Source organism: Anguilla rostrata, chromosome 6 (assembly GCF_018555375.3).
Source record: "Anguilla rostrata isolate EN2019 chromosome 6, ASM1855537v3, whole genome shotgun sequence".
Classification (NCBI taxonomy): domain Eukaryota; kingdom Metazoa; phylum Chordata; class Actinopteri; order Anguilliformes; family Anguillidae; genus Anguilla; species Anguilla rostrata.
Window position 1 is genome coordinate 8651019 of NC_057938.1, and position 20413 is coordinate 8671431.

Below are 20413 nucleotides of genomic sequence, written 5' to 3' on the forward strand. Positions count from 1 at the left end.
TAGAGGTTTGTTAATTAAATTCTCAAATTATGACGAAATGATTTTCTCCATTCTGAAACTAGCATGGTTATTTGTTTAATGTAGTGGCATAAAAAGCTTGTCTTAGTATATGGTTTGATCCTAGCAGAAGGAAAACAATGATTTTGAGCCACGCTTTTTGAAGCAAATTGATTTTTATACAGATTAAATGGATTTTCATACAGATAAAATGCTTTTTGAAATTAGCTCAGTAACAAGGCTTTTATTCCAAGCTGACATCTGTGACAAAACAAAGACATTCACAATAACTGCCACATTAGCAGCATCAGCAGATTCAAAAAAGTTGTTTATCGCAAACAACAGGGAACTATATCTTGTTACACTGAAAGTTACATTGCAGTAGAAATGGCATCTAAAGTTCAGCATATCCAACAGTCCATAAAGCACTAAAATATTCCTTCAAATATTCCAAGGAATGCTTCAACATCTGAAGAGTCTTCTTTCCCTTGTAATCTGCCATTGTAATAGACATACTATGGTCACAAAACTCATTATTTACTCTTTTATTCACAATATATAGACAGATTATAATAAACATTGAGATATAAAGTATATGTACACTTAAACTTCACAAACCCATACCTGCCAGAATTTTCATTGCGTTCCACAGCATTTGGCCGTGAAAAGAAATTGAGCGTTCTATTCAAGGTGGCCGAGTGTGATGACTTCTGTTTTGGGAAGGAGGGACTCATCCTGTATGCATTCATTTCATTGAAAGTTTTCTGAGAATGGAAAAATATATATATATTTTTTTTTTGTATTCCAGACAAATAATTTTTACATCCCACTTTCTCCCCATTTTTACCCAGCCTTTTGTCCTATGTTCTCATGCCACTGTTATGACAGTATGACAGTTTACAGTATGCCTGTGCAGGGACAAGTGCAGCTGGTAATTCTGCTGGTAACCTGCTGAGTCATTAGGGGGTGCTAAAAATTCAGTAAACACACAGAACCTAGGCAAATTTAAAACAGCCCTTCCACTTAACCGCAGCAGGCAATTATATAGACCTGATGACAGTGATCTGGTGATGTCTGTAGCAGGTTCAGACTGTACTCCTGGTGTACTCCTTTACCAACTGACTCCTTCAGAAGGCCCAGAATAAACCAAGGGTCCGATATCCAAAAGTAGGATTACTATTTTTGTGTTTTAATACTGAAGAATAAATCCTCCTATTTTCTCATTTGAGATATACACATATATTTTTAGTGGAGTGTGGAAATATTGTATAAAAACAGGATCACAGTAGCTACTCAATAAAAGTGTACACTGTCCATACTGCACTAACTCACAAGGCCATCATCTGATTGGCTCCAGTTGTCCAGTGGTTGTTTATTTGGAATGTGTCCAAGACACTGAGACCCTCGAGGTCTGACATCGGTGGAGCTCACCCTGAAACAAACACAAAATACTTAGTGTGCATTGACACAGTTTAATGTATTTAAGAAATTATTTTTAGTCGTGTTACCATGACTTTGCTGAAAAAGCTTATATTTATGGCTAACCTTAATTTCTTTTTAATGTTCTACAAATCTTACATAATATATCTCCCGTTTAAATATGCTATACATTTAAGAAATATATATGATGTGCTTTGGTATTTGTTAAGCAAAAAACTTACGTGTGTGATCTACTGAGCTGAGCGAAGATAGATTTGGGTTGTTCATAAGAAGTCAGTGGTGTCGAGTAATCTGAAAATGTGCACATAATCAAGGCCTCATCTGTTCAAAGCTTTTAATTTAATACACACTTATGGACAGTGCCAGAGCCCACAGAAACTTTGCAAAAAGTATAAAGAGCCACAAATTAAAGTATGATAGTCACTTTCACAATGAACTGTTTGTTTTCTGTATACTGTAATATCAATTGTTGTAAATGTATTTTATATTACACTTTAGACTGGTCTGAATTGTAATTGATTGTTTTAGCATGAATTCTCAGAGGCCCACCAACACAATACCTCTCTGTGTGTTGCAGTCAGTGGTCGGGATCTTGGTGTAGGAAATCTCACTGGCATTCACTAAATTGGCATCGTCAATATCATCCCAGTCATCCACTCCCAGGTCAAAGGTCACACTGAGATCATCCGGTGAGAAGCAGCCACTATCCTTGGAATGATGTGTGCTCCTCTTTCCAAAAGAACCACAGGATTGGCCCGTCACGGTGCTGCTGAAGGCTCCCTTATTGCCAGCGTCAGACCGCGTCCACACCGGAACGTCTGAAAACATAAACATCCAAATATCAGGGCAACTTAATTACTTTCAGTTCAGTCGAGGTAACTAACAGTGCCTATTTACTTCACTTTCCAATAGCCCATCCTGCAGTGAAGGTGGCGTATTGCCCGTTCTGAGTCTTGTTAATTCAAACACACTTTACTCCCCAGACACTGGTTAAAGTAAAAGCGCAGGGCAAATATCAGATTATGGCACTAATAATAAAAGCTAGCCCGTATATGGCTTTTTTTTTTTTTTTACACTGTTATTTCAAATAACCAAATGTTTTTGTTAAAAGTGAACTACTTTGTGGTTCAGAAGCAGCTTGTACAGGTGCTTCCTCCTCAGTCATGTCTTCTAAGTAGCTGCTATAGTCTGCGGAAGCACAAACAGAAGTGGAAGTCATTGGTTTGAGCATCCTCGTGGACATGCTCACTCATACTGCAGATCAGTCTCAAATATGTCCGCCTTCTTTGCTGGATCAAAGCAAGTGAAAGAACCCTACACATTGAACTCTGTCCTTAAAATGGTCTGTAAATCGCTTAATAAGTACTCTGCTGTGAATCTGAATTCACTGAATAGCAAGAGGGCTTTGAGTCAGTGCCACATGTACCATCATAATACGGCCCTCCTGATATCTGCCGAGGTGTTTCAGAATCCTCAAAGTAGTCCACATTTTCCTCTGTTGTTGGATGAAAATATTGGTTCCCTTCACACCTTCAAAATAGACATTGCATTAAGTTCCAATGAAAGACTATACAGCCTTACATACACATTTGATTTAATATGTGCATACCCAACCATAAACTGTATTCCAATATTTCTGATTATTCTATTTGTTATATTATATATTGTATATATTTAAATCTGTCAGTCATTTCAGATCTGCAACTACAGCTAACAACCAAAACTCCCACTTGTCATGTTCCTCCTACCACTGGACTGATTGATGTGTAGTCGTTTTATAATTTAAAATACTGAATTAGGTTTATTAGGTTATATGTTATGTGATCAAAATGATCTACCTGTTAAACCTATTAATTGTTTTGAAATGTGAGACGAGGCTTACCTTGGGACAGCAGGCAGGATGTCTTTGGGTTTGTATGAGAACTGGTGCATGGCAGCAGCCCGAGCCTGGCTGCACATTTTCATCTAATGGAAGAACTGTAGTTCACCCATACAGCACCGACAAATCTCACTGCGATTCAAATCTCACTGTGTGCCTCACTCAAAGCTCCGACTTAAAAGGGTGGTCAAGACCTCACAGGTCTAGTATAACGCTTCTGAAAGATGTACCCTGGAAAAATGCAGTAAATCATAGCCTCGTGTGTGACTCACCCACTAAATTACAGCACATTTGTTTGTTAAAATTTAAGGTCTGTTTGAGTGAGAGCCATAATACCTTAAGGATTTAGCACCGTACACTATGCGGTATTACGGCTAATCTTCGGCCTTGGCTGCCTGCAAGCCGACAAACCTGAAGATCAGGGCAATGGCTTTTTAGGCTTTCCTTGCAAACAAACTGTAAATGGCTTCGGCCTTTTCTGTCGAATTTTACAGCTACTGTGCAACCCTATGGAGGAATGTAATGGCGAGAGATAACGGTCTGTTCAACTTGCCTTCAGACGCTTAACAGGAGTCTGCACGAGTGTCTCGTTCCTGTTTTTCAAATCTCTGAGGTAGGAAGAAAAACCAGACTCTGCATTTGAGGGCCTTTTCAGCACCATGTGTACACCAACTTTACCTGTGAGAAACACAACAGCATTAATGATATACATTGCAATGCTTGGAAATGAATGGATAAATTGTACTGTAACTCTTCTTTTGAATATAAGGTTTATTATCTCCTGTGTGTAGGCCTGGACGCTGTTGTGAAAAAGAAATATAAGTTAAAGCACTGAACAATATGTTGTTATTGGGTTTGTGTACATAGCGCCTTTACATATTTTATGGTGCAAAAACAATACAAAGAATAAACCTGTAATGAAAATAAATCTTTTTGCAATCTGACATATAAGAAATGTGGAAACTAAGTAACAAAGTAACTGCCTAGCATGGAACAGAGTTTGATACTCATTTAAGGAACCCTGTGAAACTGCCATTAAATGGCTGTGTACATGCTCATTGCCATATGTACATTGCAGCTACTTACAGCAATCATGTCCACATTGCTCCTTGTTTTTACAGAAGTGGTTGCACTCTCTTTTCCCTTGCTCTACGGACATGTTCTCTTTTGAAGAATCTTTAATTCAAAAAGAAAACCTTTTTTAGCATAAGTGCTTTTTAGGTCAATTGTGTCAGGACAATCACTAAATGTACAAACTGTGTTAGTCATCCACCCGAAAGGTAGTAATCCATTAAACAAAAAGTTATTGGCTTTAAAAAACAATTCTGTCTGTGATATGAGACTTCTGTTTATTTGTAATCTGTTATTCATGTAGCTATTTTTCAGCTCCTCAAGATAACACAATCAAAATTTTGGTTTACTTTAAGTATCAACATGTGATGGAACGCCTATAATCAAAAGGTGATTACGATGAGGCAACAGTACATTCACATCTTTAAATGTGTAGTACAATTTAAACTGTAATGTTTAACCATCTTACCGTTGCCTAAGGGGCCGGCAGTTAAGGGCTTGGCATTAGGCCTCTGTGCGATGCCCTGTGCTTTCTGTATTGCACTCTCTGCTCTGGGTGCTTTGCCATGTTCTTGTCTCGCTGCTGTAGCTTGCGTTCTCTGCTCTGCACCCTGTTCTCTCTTTGCCGTAGACTGCCGGTTCTCCCAACTGTCCATTTCAGATGCAAAGCGCTTCGCTCCAGAGTAGAACGCGCTGTACTTCTGCTGAATGTCCAGGCCCACTTCAAAAAAGGAAAAGTACATTGAATTTGGCTAATTTAATGCACAAGTAAATAAGAACAAGTAGAAAACAAAGGGAACAAATGTTTAGTGTTTAGCACTAAAAATTGTGTTATGTGTTTTTTAAAGAACAACCAGAACTTTGACATTGTGGTTCCAAAACCATTTATGTTATGTATCTCATGATCACTTTCTGCTAATATTTTATTTTTATATCTCAAAACTTTATTTCCCAGAAAATGTATTCCAGGACACGCTTCAAGTATCAACACACTTTATTTTAATGCCAATGCTATATCCATTAATAAAACATTAGCTTGAGCAAACACAGAAGAACACAACATGCAATTTTTTTTCTTTTAGGCCCCTTACATCTTCTGGCCATTTTATGAAGACAAAGAAAGGCCCCTGTGCCTTGAATAAAAGAAAAGCATGAAAGCTTACATTGTTCCAGGACCACATACCAAATTCTGAGCTGATCAAGTTCACACTGAGCTCCTCTCCTTTGGGACTTCTTGTGACTTCAATTTTCCTTGACCAGCTTCCAGACTTCAGCAGGAGAGAGTCTCTGAGGGAGAAAAAACATATCACAGAAAGTAATTCAATTTTGTGTGTGTGTGTGTGTGTGTGTGTGTGTGTGTGTGTGTGTGTGTGTGTGTGTGTGTGTGTGGGTGTGTTGTGTGTGTGTGTGTATAGTTATGTGTGTGCGTATGCGTGTGTGTGTTTGTGTGTGCGTGCATTCATTTGTGTTTTTCAGTGTGCAAATGCGGGAGCCTGTCCCAAAGCCTTAGGAATGTTAGGACAAATCCTACGTGATGTTTTGCAGGAACACCACATTATTGTCACAATCCCCTATAATTAAGGTGACATAATGGTGGTCGGGAGCTGTTCTCTTTGACATCAGCTGCTCGTAGTTTTTCAAGTTCACCGTGACAAGGATCTCTGCTGTTGCAACATTGTATCTTGGAATCTAAAAAGAAGACAATACAAGTTCAATCTAGACAGCTTGTCATTTTCAATTATAGTCTATTTTTGACAAAATTAACTATTAATCAGAATTAGCCACCAATTAATTGTTAGAATAATCTATTAAATGGTCTTTTTTGAATACGTATGAAAATAGACCAACAGTAGATTACCTGTTCCAAACTGACTTCATACTTTGGAAGATGCACGACAGCCTCCTTGATCTGGTTACCAAATGGCGGATGTCTGTTGACAATCTGGAAAACATTATGTGACAACAGATGTTTGTTCTGTGCAGCTTCACTTTGAAACGCATAACCAGTGGAGTAGCCATTACAAGAAGGCAACATTTTTTCTTGAATGCACATTCTGGAATACCATCTCCAGCTCTCTGGCGTTCGTCTGCTCGATCTTGAGGAATGTGGTCAGGCCCGCGTTCACCATGGCAGTGGAGAGTGTCAGTCCTGTGAAATGAAGGCAGCACACGGTCAGTAGGTCAGCCTTGTCAGATCTGTACAGAACATTGGGTGAGCTCACCAAACAGACAGGCATCTGTACTGAAGCCCCCCCCCCCTTCCCTCCCTGTACCAGGGCACAGGTTGGCAAACCTACAAGGGCACATCTGTTGGCTGTTTGGCATGAAAAGCTGCTCATAATACACAGTAGAACAGTGTTTCAGTTAGTCACAAGGAATTAAAACAGCTTGTCCTGTAAGGTCCTCTGAGGTCAAGGCTGCTACAACCCCACTTTGTCCTTAAAGGTACTGTAAGGTAACAGGCTTCATCACCTCCACAGCCGTACAGCAGTAGGGCCTCAGGAAGGCCTGCTCCTACCTAGCAGAAGGAGGATGCCATGTACAGGCATTCTTTCTTTCTTTATGTGTAATAAAATATTCACATTTTAAAGTCTATAACACCTAAAAACAGGACTGTGTGGTTCTTGGGCGACATTTCTCACCACAGACGACTTTCTGTCCAATAAACATTGAAAGTGACAGTGATGGGAAATGGCCAGCATGCTTAGGACTGAAACAAAAATTTTCCTACTGAAAACACATTGTTTCGGCGCATTGTCAAACACGGATGCATGTCATTCTAGGAGAGGACGTTTCACTGCTTGTTTTTGCAGCTTGTTTTCATTACTGGAGGTTAACATCTGTGGTTCAGTCACAAAGTTCTCTTAGACCAAAACCCAGAATCACAGGGTGACGGGAATGAAATCCACTGGTACAATCTAATTTCAGCCATAAACTTAACTGAAGTGCAAAGAAAAATCATATATTTAAGACTTAATTTTAGGACTTAGGACTATAATTTGTGGAACTTTCTTTTAGCTTTTTCAAACCCACCGATTTTCTCAAGCTGTTTTGAGACGAATGGAGAATTTTCCCAAAGCCTGGCCCGGAAGCACTTGGCCAAAATCAGGGAGTTCAACAGTGCTGAGAAGCTCTTCTTCGGCAACTGCTTCAGGAACTCAGACAAGCCTGGTTCAATGAAAACCATCATCAACTTCACTGAATTATATTAACAAGGCCTTTAGGGCTGACATAATGAAGCAGAGTGCTTCACAAACACCAAACCAACTAATCAAATTTTAGTCAAAAAATTATATTTTATAACAAACTGCATTATACTCTAAGAAATGTCTGTGTAGGACATTATTCAAGACTGTTCAAGACTTCACTACTGTTTATAGACAACAGTGGAGGAAATGCATTACATTTGCTAATTCGTATTCCAATTCGAAATATTTTCCCAGTGTCCTGTGACAATCCAAATTCTTGAACTGGGATGCTGCCAAGCTGAGCTTGTATTAGGCTGTAGAAAGAAAATGATACACAGGATGAAACATAGCATCTGGAAGGGCAAAAACAGGGAGATATTTGCATATTTGCATTTGCAGCCACATTTGAAAGGCACTAATACCTTCACTTTGATGGATTAATGGGCTACCAACATTAGTTTCAACATTAAATCAAATTTCTGATGTAAATCGTCAGTAGACCTCAGACGTGCTATCGATGACTACAATTCTATGGGCAGGTACTGAATAAGTATTTATGAAAATAAAAAATTAGTGCATTCCTGTATAAAAAAAAGTTCAAAAAACACTTTGGTTATTCTTTTTCATTTCTGTACTTTTTGTTAGCGAGTAACATTTCATTCAAGGCCTTCTTCATTTCATTCAGTCTCCAGGTCAACCAAAGCCAAATTGAGTGTTTCTTCATTTTGTTTTGTCAATAGTTAAAAGCAGTCATCAAACATGCACTCGTAGCACTGAGAATAGGAAAGTTTCTGTGACTCACCAGTTAACTTTCATTTCATTATTTTTTATCTTCCCCTCCATGGGGTACCTATGAATAGCACAAAAAGGCAAAAGTTAAGGAGACATAAAGCCGAGTGCTCTTTTTCCTGACGGCAAGAGATCTTATCCTCAAGGACAATTCAAGATCCCTTCTCTAACCTGATTGTTATCCTGTTTTTATCCTTGTTCAAGGTGTTCAACGTTCGCTTCTCATTCACTCTCAGCTGAATGTCACTGAACTCCTTGCTTTTGGAGATCAGTTGAAGCTGTAAGGAACAGATTTCCCCTAAGTGCACAACTATACTCCATAATAATAGAATTAAATTCAGAAAACATATAAACGTCCTTTAATACACCTACCAGTTCAGGCTGTGTTTCTGTTCCACACAGAAGACTGAACTGTTTCATGGTCTCAAATGCAATGTAGTATCGGGCCATAAGCTTCCCTGCTTCTGTAAGTCAGGAAAGAAAGTTTTCCATTTTAAGACATGGACGTGCGCCATAGGAACATCAATTGTTCCACTGTGGAAAACCATGTGAATATGCACAGTAAATCAGACACGTACTACTTTATTTATTCCTCTATCAAATACATAAGGAGTAACCACTTTACTTTTGGGCATGTTTGTACTAATGTTATATTTATACAATGTGTTATAGACCAGGGGTCACAAATTCCAGTCTTGGATGGCTGTAGTATTTGCATATTTTGTCTATTTCAATTAGCAGCCAGTTTATGCCCTGGAAAAAAACAGGTGCAAGGACTCTTTAGTCAATCAGTAACTTAAATTAAGTACACAAGTGCTGAAACACGCCAGCAGGACCTAAAGAGTTTTAAATTTATGTTCTAGAAACTTCAAATTAACACTGGCAACTCAAAAAATAAAGATAAAACAGATATATTTAACAAGCACTACATAAGGCCATTCACCGGTAGGTTTGAAGTTGACATCTTCATCCATAGTGATCAAGCCTATGGCCGCCAGTTCATTCAGGTTCTTCAGACAGAGCTCTAAAGAAAAGGATGCATGTAATCATTAAACTCCCTCCAGTAATAAAAACAAAATAAGAGAAGCCTGCTTAAATACCTCACCTTGCAGTTTCATTTCAATTCCAGCTCTGTCCAGGTTAGGTGGGAAACCTAGAAATGGAGAATTTGCTTAATAACTTATTACATCTCACATGATGAACAGCTATGCCCTGACATCATCATTTCCTCTCAAGCAAGCAGTGGCAGGGGACATGGCTCACCATAATGTCCAGGATTCTTCAGAGATCTAATGTAGAGGAACGTAGAGCGAATCCAGTCCAGAGCCACGTTCACATCGGAGATAGTGTGCAGAACGATCTCTGCATTTAAGTGCTCCACAAGGTGTGTGTGTAGGCTGGAGACCAAGGCCATAGAAAGGCTCAATAAATCATCACAAAGTGAAATCACAAACAGTGAGATGCACACAAATATTTTGCAACCGATAACGGCTCTGTCATTTCTACCGGCAAGAGCCATTATTATACAGAATACTACAATCCAGAACTCAATTATTTTTCCCCAAAATCAGCAAAACCGTACCTGCTCTCGATGGTTTCAGCCCCACTCATTAACCGGGAGTATTTGTCTTTTGTCTGGGACCTGGTCATGATCACTGCAGTTGCCGTTGTGTCAAACTAGCAAAAGCGCATTTCCAAAATGCATGGCAAAACACATGCAAAGAAATCATTAATGCTGCGGTTGGAATTAGCTTCTTAACGACTGACGGAGAACAAAGACTGTCAAAAATGTACCAGACGGCTGTAAAAGAATATATATATATATAGATATATATATATCAAAAAAAAAAATTTATATCCACATGGACAGATCCACATCTATACCTGGGGTCGGCCTGCTCGTCCAGTCATCTGCAGTATGTCGGTCTCACTGTACTCCTCACACGACCCTCCAACGTAGTGCGTGGTGGACTTGATCACCACAAGATGAGCAGGTAAGTTCACGCCCATTGCCAAAGTGCTGGTTGTAACTGGATCAGAATAGAACCAATACCTGATTTTTCCTCTACGTTAACTTACAACGAACGACCTTAAGATTCTGCATCAAGCATAGCCAAGTTTTTGATAGCGCAACTGGGGTTGACGTAATTTACTTTGAGAGCTTATTCTTCCAAGGACACAAACACATAAATCAAGCGACGTCTTTAAATAACCAAAGTGGAAAAGCAAAAATCCCACAAATGAATCCACAGAACATTTATTTCTTGACACATGCATAAACTGTCCTATTGGCAGCCTGCTCAGACAGTGTTTAGCATTTGTGGTGCTAACGGTCACACTCCTTAACGCTATTGTAACTCATCATGGAGCACCCAAACAATCTATTTCGATCGTCTAATTATGTCTACATTTTGATTTGACTATCATGTCAGCAGATAAAAACAGTAAAAAAAAGGAGGTGGTGGGAGAAAGGTCAGAAATGTTTTCCAAAACAGCAAATCATTCGAGGCTGGCTTTCTTAACCTTTATCCTGCTGACAGATGGTTGTACATCCTCCAGCCCATCAATAGATTGCTAATAGCGACTCCTCTTATTGGAAAAAGTGATGCTCACAAAGAACTGGTAGGTCTCCGAGCGTGAAAGCATCTTCGATTGTTTTTCTGTCAGACATGTCGACCCCAGCGTGATGGAAACCAACTCCATACATCACCAGATCTGAATCACACAAAAAAAACATACTGAATAAACTGGAGGAATACTGAAACATGAAAATATACACTGTTTTTTCAACAAGGCAATTCACATGTATTGAGACACATATGGACACATTGGCATGGGTACCATTGCCAAGAAAATGTGAAGACTGTACAAACCTCTCAGTTTTGAATCATGCAGAGAATTTGCATACTTCATCAACCTGCAATAAAGACAATTACTCATTTTCGTAAAATAGGAAATGTACTCTCAGACTAAATTTGCAAAGAACACATAAGCTTATACTGTATGTGCTATCATGCAATTCAGCCATAAGATCTGTTTCAAAAAACACATGGTAAATACAAATATCCACAGTGATACATAAACAGGGGCCAGCATTTGATTTGTTTTATTCATAGCGCAAAAAAAGAACAAAAATAAATTAGTAATGAAATATTCCTCGAACAGACATGTTTGTGCCAAAAGTGGTCAAAACCCAAGCCGGGACGAAAAAAAAAATAGAGAGGACCTTTGCTTGTGTTCGGCGCTCATGATGAATCGAGCGTCTTTAGCTAGCACCGCCGCGGACTGCTGCACCCCCTTCCTCGTGGAGCAGAACTGCAGGCGTGACAGAGAGCGACCGTTACGAGAGCTCCCCACCCCGCGGCCACGCCGCTCGCTCCCTGCCCAAAAGAGCGGCGAGCGCTCACCACGAGCGTCGGCTTCTCGTCGGAGTAGGTCTGGATGACGTTGGCCATTTTGTAATTGAGGGCGAGGTCGAACTTGAAGTCATTCTGACCGCTGCTGCAGGGGAAGCCCAGCACGACCTTCCTCAGCTTCACGGGCCTGAAGCTCTCGTCCATCTCCAGGCAGGTGGCCGGGCCCGTCCCGTCCGAGAGCCAATCGGCTATCTGGACAACAAAAATTAACCTTCAAACTGACGCGAGACTGGAGAAAAGAAATTTGACTGTGCATATTTTAATGGAAAGTATGGGTTGCTTTGGACCATGCCGTAGTGCTGGCGGGAACTCACGTCAGCAATGTTTGGAATGGTCGCTGAAACCACCACAAATCTCATGGCGAGGCTTGGATCCGGGTTTTCAGCAGAGCGGTAGGTGTGCATCGTTTTCATCCTGCTGACTACGACCTCGAGTGTTGCGCCACGAGTCGTGTCCTTCACCACGTGAACCTGAGAAAGGTGCCCAGACATGTGTAAATCCACAAGTGGTAAAAAAAATGAATTGCAATAATATACGCCATAGTTATGCCACCAAGTTTCAATAAAGTCAAGCCGTGAAAAGTAATTACAACATGACCAATCAACTGATGTGTTCAAACACTGACCTCATCGATGAGGAAGAGCCGGACCAGCTGAACAAGACAGTTATCCCTCCACTTCCTGGTCATGCTGTCCCACTTTTCCTAGGGAAGAGTGAGAAAAGATGGCCACAGTTCCTCAAGAGTCAAGTGCTTACTGTCTACACAGCAGCTGTGTTTGGGTTGCTCTCATCCAGCTAAGCCTCCATACATGAGCACTAATCCACAGTGTCACTCACTGGTGTAGTCATGATGAGATGAGCATCTTGAATCTCAAAGAAGTCCTCGATTTCTGTATCTCCTGTCAGCTCCTTGCAGTTCAGCCCCAAAGGCCCAAATTTCTGCTTCCAGTTTTCGTATCGCTGACTGCAAAGAGCTTTAATTGGTGCCACTAAAAGAATATCAAAGGCTTTTCAGGATTTATATGAAGGATCTAAAAAGAATTCCATCCTCCATGGAATCTCATATTTCTAAATTAACAAGACAACAGACAATAGTTTACTTATTTTACATCTTTAATTGCTTAGAAATTGTCTCAGCAATAGATTATAAGTTATGTGAAATGATATAAAAATGTTCCCCAAAGCCACACTTTAGTGCAAGATAAAAATAAATTTGCAGTAGCCAGACTGTCTACTCATAAAACTGCACATTTTGTCCTGATTGTTGAATAAACATTTCCTGTCTACTTTTACAACAGTAACAAAAAAGTATTGGTATTGGTACTACATTCAGTAGTACCAATAGTCAATAGAACCCATGTAATACTTGAGCTTAAATGAGCACGTACTGTATACAATTTTGATATTACGCCAGGGTGAAGGGGTTTCCATTAGCAACCGAACGATTGCCAATTCAAAGAGCACTGTTTTTCCTGAGCCGGTGGGTGCACAAGCGACAAAATTTTTGCCTGTGTAAAGAATCTGCAAAAATGTAACATTCAACAGTCAATACATGCAGACATTTGGGGTTTAATGACTCAAGTCTCAATACAAGATGCATTCGTTCTCTTACGTCATCCAGGGCTTTAGACTGAACGTAATTGAAGAAAGGGAACTCTCTGAAGACAGATCTGAATTGTGCAGCTGTGCGAACCATATTAAGGCTTAAATGTGAATTCTTTCAATTCGTTTAACCTTAATGGCACTTATCTGCACAATAAATGAAAAATAAGTGAACAGTATTAAAATCATACATCAGGAAGAATATCAAGACCTAAGCCTATGTTTATCCATCCATTCTTCTTGCTGTGAGGTGACAGCGCTGCCCACTGCAATCCAGAAATTCAATTAAATATATACATACAAATATGCCTCAAAATACGCATGAAACAAAAGCTGATTTCAGAAATATGACACAATATTTAGCTGTAATAAACAGAGGGAAGCTAGCTCATGGCAAAAGGATACAGATTTCAGTAACTGGACGGAGAATCCCTGACCCTGATCCCCCTATAATGAAACAGTCATTAATGAATAATCCATCCCTAGCTTACAACAGTTATGAGTTTTCAAATACTGTGTCTGCTGAATCTATATATGTATATATGTACATACCCCTGCACACAAAAGTAGCAAATGTCCCAAAATAAACCTAACTGCACATGCATCCATTAACAGCCATACTGGATACAAGACACCTTGTGGCCAAAGTTATTATGGCAATATGAAACGCAGAGTTTCATGCTGTTACTGTAAGTCTGAATCATTAAAATCTATTTCACATTCAGAGTCAAAAAATATTATTTTTGGCTAGCAAACTCAATGTCTATTAAAAATGTGAACATTGACACATGCATAAAAATACTACTTTACTATGCATAAAACATGCAATCATTGGTTGGCACCAGTAGCATATCCCTGTATATCTGTTTCTTAGGTGACTTAGGTGCATTAACTGTCCTAACTACTGCTTGTATTTTTTCCATAGACTGCGTTGTTGCCGTTCTCGTTGTTAGTGTTAATCAGTTTGACCTTCAGGGTCCAAGTTGAACTATGCGGTTGTTCCCTGCACTTGGACCGGTACTTCTCTCTAGGGGTTTCGTCATACTTGTTCCTGGTTATGGTTATACACTTTGTTGTACGTCGCTCTGGATAAGAGCGTCTGCCAAATGCCTGTAATGTAATGTAATGTAATGTAATGCCAATGTCTCAATGGTTTTACCACCCCGTATTGTTTACACTTAAGTACTGGATAATCGTGCTTGCCTACAAATGAAGTCACACTGTTCAAACTGAGTCTGTATGTTGCTACACCATCACGGGAAACACCTTGCAGATGCTACTAAAGCTGCTTTTGGGTGAGATGACAAAAGTTGTGTGGTATGATAAGGCTTCCCTTCTACGGTTTAAACAGGAAGTGTGAACTGTAAACGGAAGGAAAGGGAGGGAAGTGGGTGAATATCACCTTAGCTACAACACTTTGGGTCTCTGAGGTATTTAGACAGATGCAACAGACTGTTTGTTTGTACTGCTGTGTTACCCTGAAATACCAAGGTCTTGTTAGAGGCTTGTTTCATCACTGAATATGAGTACTGAAAGCTTTTGGTCACTACTCAAGGCTTGAATTCTTAAAGAAGCTTCAATCAATTGCTTGTGATTATTATAAAAGGAAACCTGCATAAACACCGCAATACAAACACTATTATATTGACATCATTACCCATCAAAAATGAAATAAACAACATTTTGCAGTCAGAACTGCAGAATTTGTAGGCTTTAAATTCATTTTGGTGTGAAGTACATACTTTGCTCCAAAGGATAACTAATAGGTTTATGATTTTGATGTTAGAAGCATATAGAACTGTTTTCAGACGTATGCCTATAAACAATAAAGATTATTCTGCGCTTACTTTTGTTTCTGTCGTTCAGATAAAATGTATTGCAATTGTTTTGCTTTGTTAGTTTATGGATAACAGTAAATAAACAAAATCAAGTCATTCAACCATATGCTATTATCTATTTAAAGTGGCCTGCAACGCATAAAAATTAAGCAAGCACATACGGTGTGAATTATGATAATGGCGGACTGGATTCTGTACTGGTTTGCTGCTCAGAAATTGCGCCATCTGCTGGACTACAGTGGATTGCTAAAATACTGTAAAATGATCGTCTGACATGGATGTGTGACCAGCAGGCCGTAACTATATGCTTGCCACATTGACTACAAATTGCAGCTTCTGTCATGGGAAAAATACATTTCATAATTTTTTTCTTATATATAAAAAGCTCAAGGAGAAAGTATAATAGATAATGTATTTTCTGATAGGAAGTTTTGACATTTTTAAACAGATTATTTGCACTAGCTGGAAACAAGTGGTTTTAATGTTTGAATGAAAGACAGACCCATTCACTCCCATCATAGCTGATCACTGCTACATGTGGGTTGGACGAAGTATACTCAGTGTGAACTTCATTTCTCAGCTATAAGTTGGTGTAAATAAAACACCAACTTAAACCTGTCATTACAAGTAAAGTTCACACCAAGTCTGCTGGTGTACAGTGTTACTACACTACGTATATAACATAAAAAACTAAAAGCGTCAGAAGATGAATGATTGGAAGTCAAGTCAACAGTCTCACACACTGCTTACATTTCTGACCTTTCTATATAACACTGGGATATCGAGCAGCTTTTAATAACAGCTCTATGGTATTTGTTGCTTGTAAAGGGCATGAAACAAAAAAAAACCTTAATCTCTGATGCTGTACTGAAGGCAAAACTCCACACAGGAAACCTTGAACATTAGTGTGTCATGGGTTTTAAAACTTGTAGCTGGTCTTTCAGCTTGTTAACTGGCTGCACTTGTAATGATTTGGGTTTCTGAAGCTCTGACGCTCCTTGCTCCAGGCAGAAGCTTAGTCTTCACCGGACAAGATCAGAAAAGACAGCAGCAGCTGAAAACGGGAGGCAAACGGTCCGCAGTATCCAGCGGTATGAAATGATGATGATGACCACGGGCGGGAGACACATACAGCATAACAGATATTCTGAGATCCCGTACTCTCGCAGTAGCAAAAAATCTAACTCTGGTACGTGTAGTCGGCAGGCCATTAAAATAATTACTTTGTGCTCTGAAAACTCTGAGACTTGATGTCACCTTTGATTCCTCACAAAAATAAACACAGTGCTCAGGTAACAGTAACTGCAGATGAGTGCAGGTTGTTGGAATTCACGCAGCACTGGGGTGGAGCCTTACCTTGGATATTGAGAGGCCGAGGTGTCAGGGGAAGGATGTGGGCTTTTTTCGTCCCCGTGTTGTGCTTTAAAGCGGGAGGGTTGCATGCACGGCGCAGCCCTGAACCTGTCAAAGGACTGGGGGCAATATGGGTGGATGTGATGAATGGATCTTCTGTCTCTTTAGAAACCTGCCCATTGAAACAGGCACTTGTCTGGAATGTTCTTTGACTTGGTGCACTGTTGCCATGGTCACCACTTTCTGAGACCATCCTTGGAGGGGGTTTAAATAAACTGAAAAATAGAGGGAAAGACATTCTAGGTCAGGAAATTTATCACAATGATGGTATTATATTTGATAACCGTACTGTTTTGCTTATATGCTTATACATGCTAAAAGATAGACTGTTCAATATTTGTTAAAATCAAAATGATAATAAGGCTTACAAGTATGTTTTGTTTTGTGGTAGGTTGTTTTCCTACACTGTTATCTCTATGTACTCTCAAGGAACTTCAAATTCAAGCAAATGTTAGGAGCAAAATATGCAAAGACAACAATGGTTATATTATACTACACTCTACTTCTCAGGGGTACCTTCTCCTGAACTGTGAGCGCTCTCCACTGTTTTGGTTAAAGAGTGAAGGAAAAGGACTCCCTGTATACAGATGATCAGAGTCTCGAGGCTGGTCAGTATCATTTCCAGCACGGCCCAGGAGATCTTGAGTCCAGAGGAAGGACCCGTCCTGTCCAGGTGACTCATCTGTTACACTGCAATTTACGACATCCCCTCTTTGCTTTGGAAGATTGTTGATCCAATCTTCTCTTCTCAAAGGAGGTAAAGATGTCTTTGACCTCTCATAAGAATCTGTAAAGGATGGGAAAACCCAGAAATAAGAAGTAAACAGGGACTAGTAATTCAACACTGAAAAGTACCGTAAGGGTGAAAATTTTTAGAACTCAAACAGCACTCTCTGGATACAGTACATTGCCGTTCTGGCACATTAAGCTATGATGGCAAAAATGTATTACAAGTCACTGTATCTATGTATTAAGGACTGCATTAGGACAAAGGAATGAGTCATAGAATTCCAGAGAAATGTTTACCAGAAAGATTTATAGCTTAAGCCAGGTAAAAAGCGAAGATACTACATGCCAACGGCAAGTTAATCGAATAGTTTACACATACACAACTGTTCAAACAGTCAAATACTCAGACTCATTACTAGCACTGATTGTGTCCCGAGGGGTGACTTAGCCATTACACTGCCCAGAGAAAGAGGGCTTCAGTTGCCATTTTAGCTGGCGGACTGTAAAGTCAGCCTCTATACAGCCAGAGTGAAGGAGGCATGTTGGCCACTGCCATTATCTTCAATGGGTTCTAGCCTTCCTCACTTGAACTATAAATAGCTAACTCACTAGCTAAAGGCTATGCCATTTTTGAAGTTATCCAGCTAGCATGTGGCAGCTATTATGCTAGCTACTAAATTAAATGATTCCTTCCTACTCTTGCTTTGGTGACTGCTTACTATATGACAGTCCAACAATTAAAACAATAGTGCAAACTATTCTGTCATCAATGTACAGCATATCACCTCTTGAGTGGGTGCAGTCATGTGCAATTCTGCCACCTGCACCACTGTCTGTTTGAACAGGGCTGAAAATGAGTGATAGCTGGTAGCACCCATTTCAGAGAACACACATGCTAGTCAGCAATCTCCTCAATTGAAAGGACTGAGGAACTGAGGACATTGCCACAGAGGATTGTCTAAAAAATGTGATTAGACATACCAAACTGGCTTAACTGTTTATGGAAGAGCCAGTAATGCATAGTGTTATCACCCTATCATTAAAATCCTTTAGGAGAAAGACTTCCAAGCTACTCAGAGACAAACTGCATTCTTAATGCGGTGATGTACGAAATGTATTCTTAAGTGAAAAATCTGATGTCAATATACTTTTTCAAATCTGAACAGAAGAAAATGGTACAATTAGGCTAACATAAAAAGATGTCAGTGATAAATAGCTGGAACACATTTAATTAAAAACACTTAACAGAATAAGAATGGCTTTGTAGTCTCCCCTTTCAAGTGCCATTGTCTCTAAAGATTATAATTTTCCTGCCTAAAGAATTCCAGATATGGAAATCCAGACCTCATAGTGTCCCGCTACACCAGTTGGCTTGTTTTTGTTGTTTTACTAGTTTCAAACCTGACAAACGTGTTGAATATCACTTTATAGGCAACTTAGGGAACGAACAAAGAGATTTGATTTCACTGAGGAAGTCTTGCGGCGATGGTATTTCAGACTGATAGGGGCGGCTCACCCTTCCAATCACCTTGCTCCTGGCGGAGTGGTTTTCTGTAGAAAAGGTAATGACAAAAGCAAAAAAAATCCACTCAGAATACGTCTGGATAAGAGAGTCATGGTGTTGGACCAACATCATTTCTTAGTTCATGTAAAAACCATTTTGAAAAGATCTACTCACACTTTATGGATAATGGGTCTTTCAAAAAACAGGCTATCCAAAGGTAATGTGCCATCTTCTGGATCCAACATTTTCCAGTTGATTTTATGTCAGTTGAGGCAACTATTCAACAAGATGAAAGGAAATCAATCAAATTATTGGAAAAAAAATCTTTACTTAATGTTTGCACTCATCGGTTACAAAAACAGAATCTCCCTCTTCCCTTAATGTTTTGAGTTTTTTTACCCCTACAAACAGCGTCATATCTAATTACGTCAAGTCTGTACGTTTGTGACGTCAAATTAGCTAGCTAGGTAACTCGGCTAGTCAACGAACGACGTAGATACAGCCTGAAAGTAGTAGGAAAAGTACATTACCTTTTTATTTACTTGTCAGGTTTTGTCCTACATGAATGAGACTGTACCATTTCTTGGAGTAAATGTCTCATTAAAATGGATAGGCCTCGGTATCGTAGGCTACCTATGCAAATAGTTAGCCTCTAGCTAAATAACTAGCTAGTCTAGCTAGCTTCCGAAATTGTATTTCCTTTTAGCCTGTGGTAATCATTATTATTATGTAAGAACATATAACTAAAGCACACATTTTATTTACATTTTTTAGATAGATAATTTATCGAAACAAATAGTCAAACTAGAGAACTCACTGAACTCTGACCCACTGGAGCTGGCTTGTCATCGTTCACCCCCTTTGTTCTCAGCAGTCTGAACTCCACGGTGGGCGCGAGGCGCTGGTCACGCTCCTGGATCGGGAGGCGATTAGCTACCTTTTACCAAAAATAGCGAAGAGCATTTGCGAACACATTTATAAGTTGTTGTTATTTATTACGAGAGCACACTTGTTATAAAACTGTTGGATATTTAAGATAATCATGTAATTGAAGTAATTTTTGGCCTACTGATATGATAACCTGGCACAGCAGAGCCACTTCGTGGCGGTCGCAGTGCCTATTAATTAGTGTACTGATAATTACAGTATATTGTACACCATGCTAAATTAAACATGAAAAAATCTACGGTACTTAATTATATAACTATCATATAGCCTCACACAATGTGATGAATACTACATTGTCAGTTACAGCTCATGAGTGAGTCTTTGTATAACTCCCTCGAGGATGAACGTTATTTCGTCGCTTTACATCATCATGTGATCTTCCAAGGATGTATCGAAGTTCCAAATTAAACATGTTCAAGTAAGATACTTTGAAATGACTTATAATGATTAGACAGGTACATTTCCAATGTAATATTTAATTGGTTGGCTTAAAAAACAGGCTTCTTGCCAACCGCTTTCCTGTGAAGCGAGGGGATGTTATTTTACCCAGGGCACAAGGGAAATTTGTTTGTCAAGGTGGGGAATATCGCAGCATGAAT

The 20413-nt window shown here is 39.5% G+C and overlaps 1 protein-coding gene across 1 annotated transcript; it reads right to left on the bottom strand.

The window, feature by feature from the left end:
* Positions 1-9: 9 nt before the first annotated feature.
* Positions 10-20093, bottom strand: hfm1 (helicase for meiosis 1). The gene is made up of 40 exons (XM_064338169.1): positions 19684-20093; positions 19041-19142; positions 18879-18913; positions 17150-17420; positions 16577-16848; positions 13788-13829; positions 13393-13463; positions 13169-13301; positions 12618-12769; positions 12406-12483; positions 12095-12250; positions 11772-11972; positions 11591-11679; positions 11238-11281; positions 10978-11079; positions 10249-10394; positions 9947-10041; positions 9628-9761; positions 9470-9517; positions 9308-9388; positions 8737-8828; positions 8536-8642; positions 8378-8425; positions 7792-7889; positions 7421-7555; positions 6451-6536; positions 6246-6329; positions 5919-6076; positions 5571-5674; positions 4857-5108; positions 4403-4492; positions 3870-3994; positions 3320-3402; positions 2864-2967; positions 2557-2625; positions 1998-2255; positions 1659-1728; positions 1330-1429; positions 622-761; positions 10-492 (listed from the first exon to the last, which is right to left on the bottom strand). The coding sequence occupies exons 2-40, from the start codon at positions 19109-19111 to the stop codon at positions 426-428; spliced, it is 4491 nt and encodes a 1496-aa protein (XP_064194239.1). The 5' UTR covers positions 19112-19142; positions 19684-20093; the 3' UTR covers positions 10-425.
* Between the last annotated feature and the right edge of the window lie 320 nt (positions 20094-20413).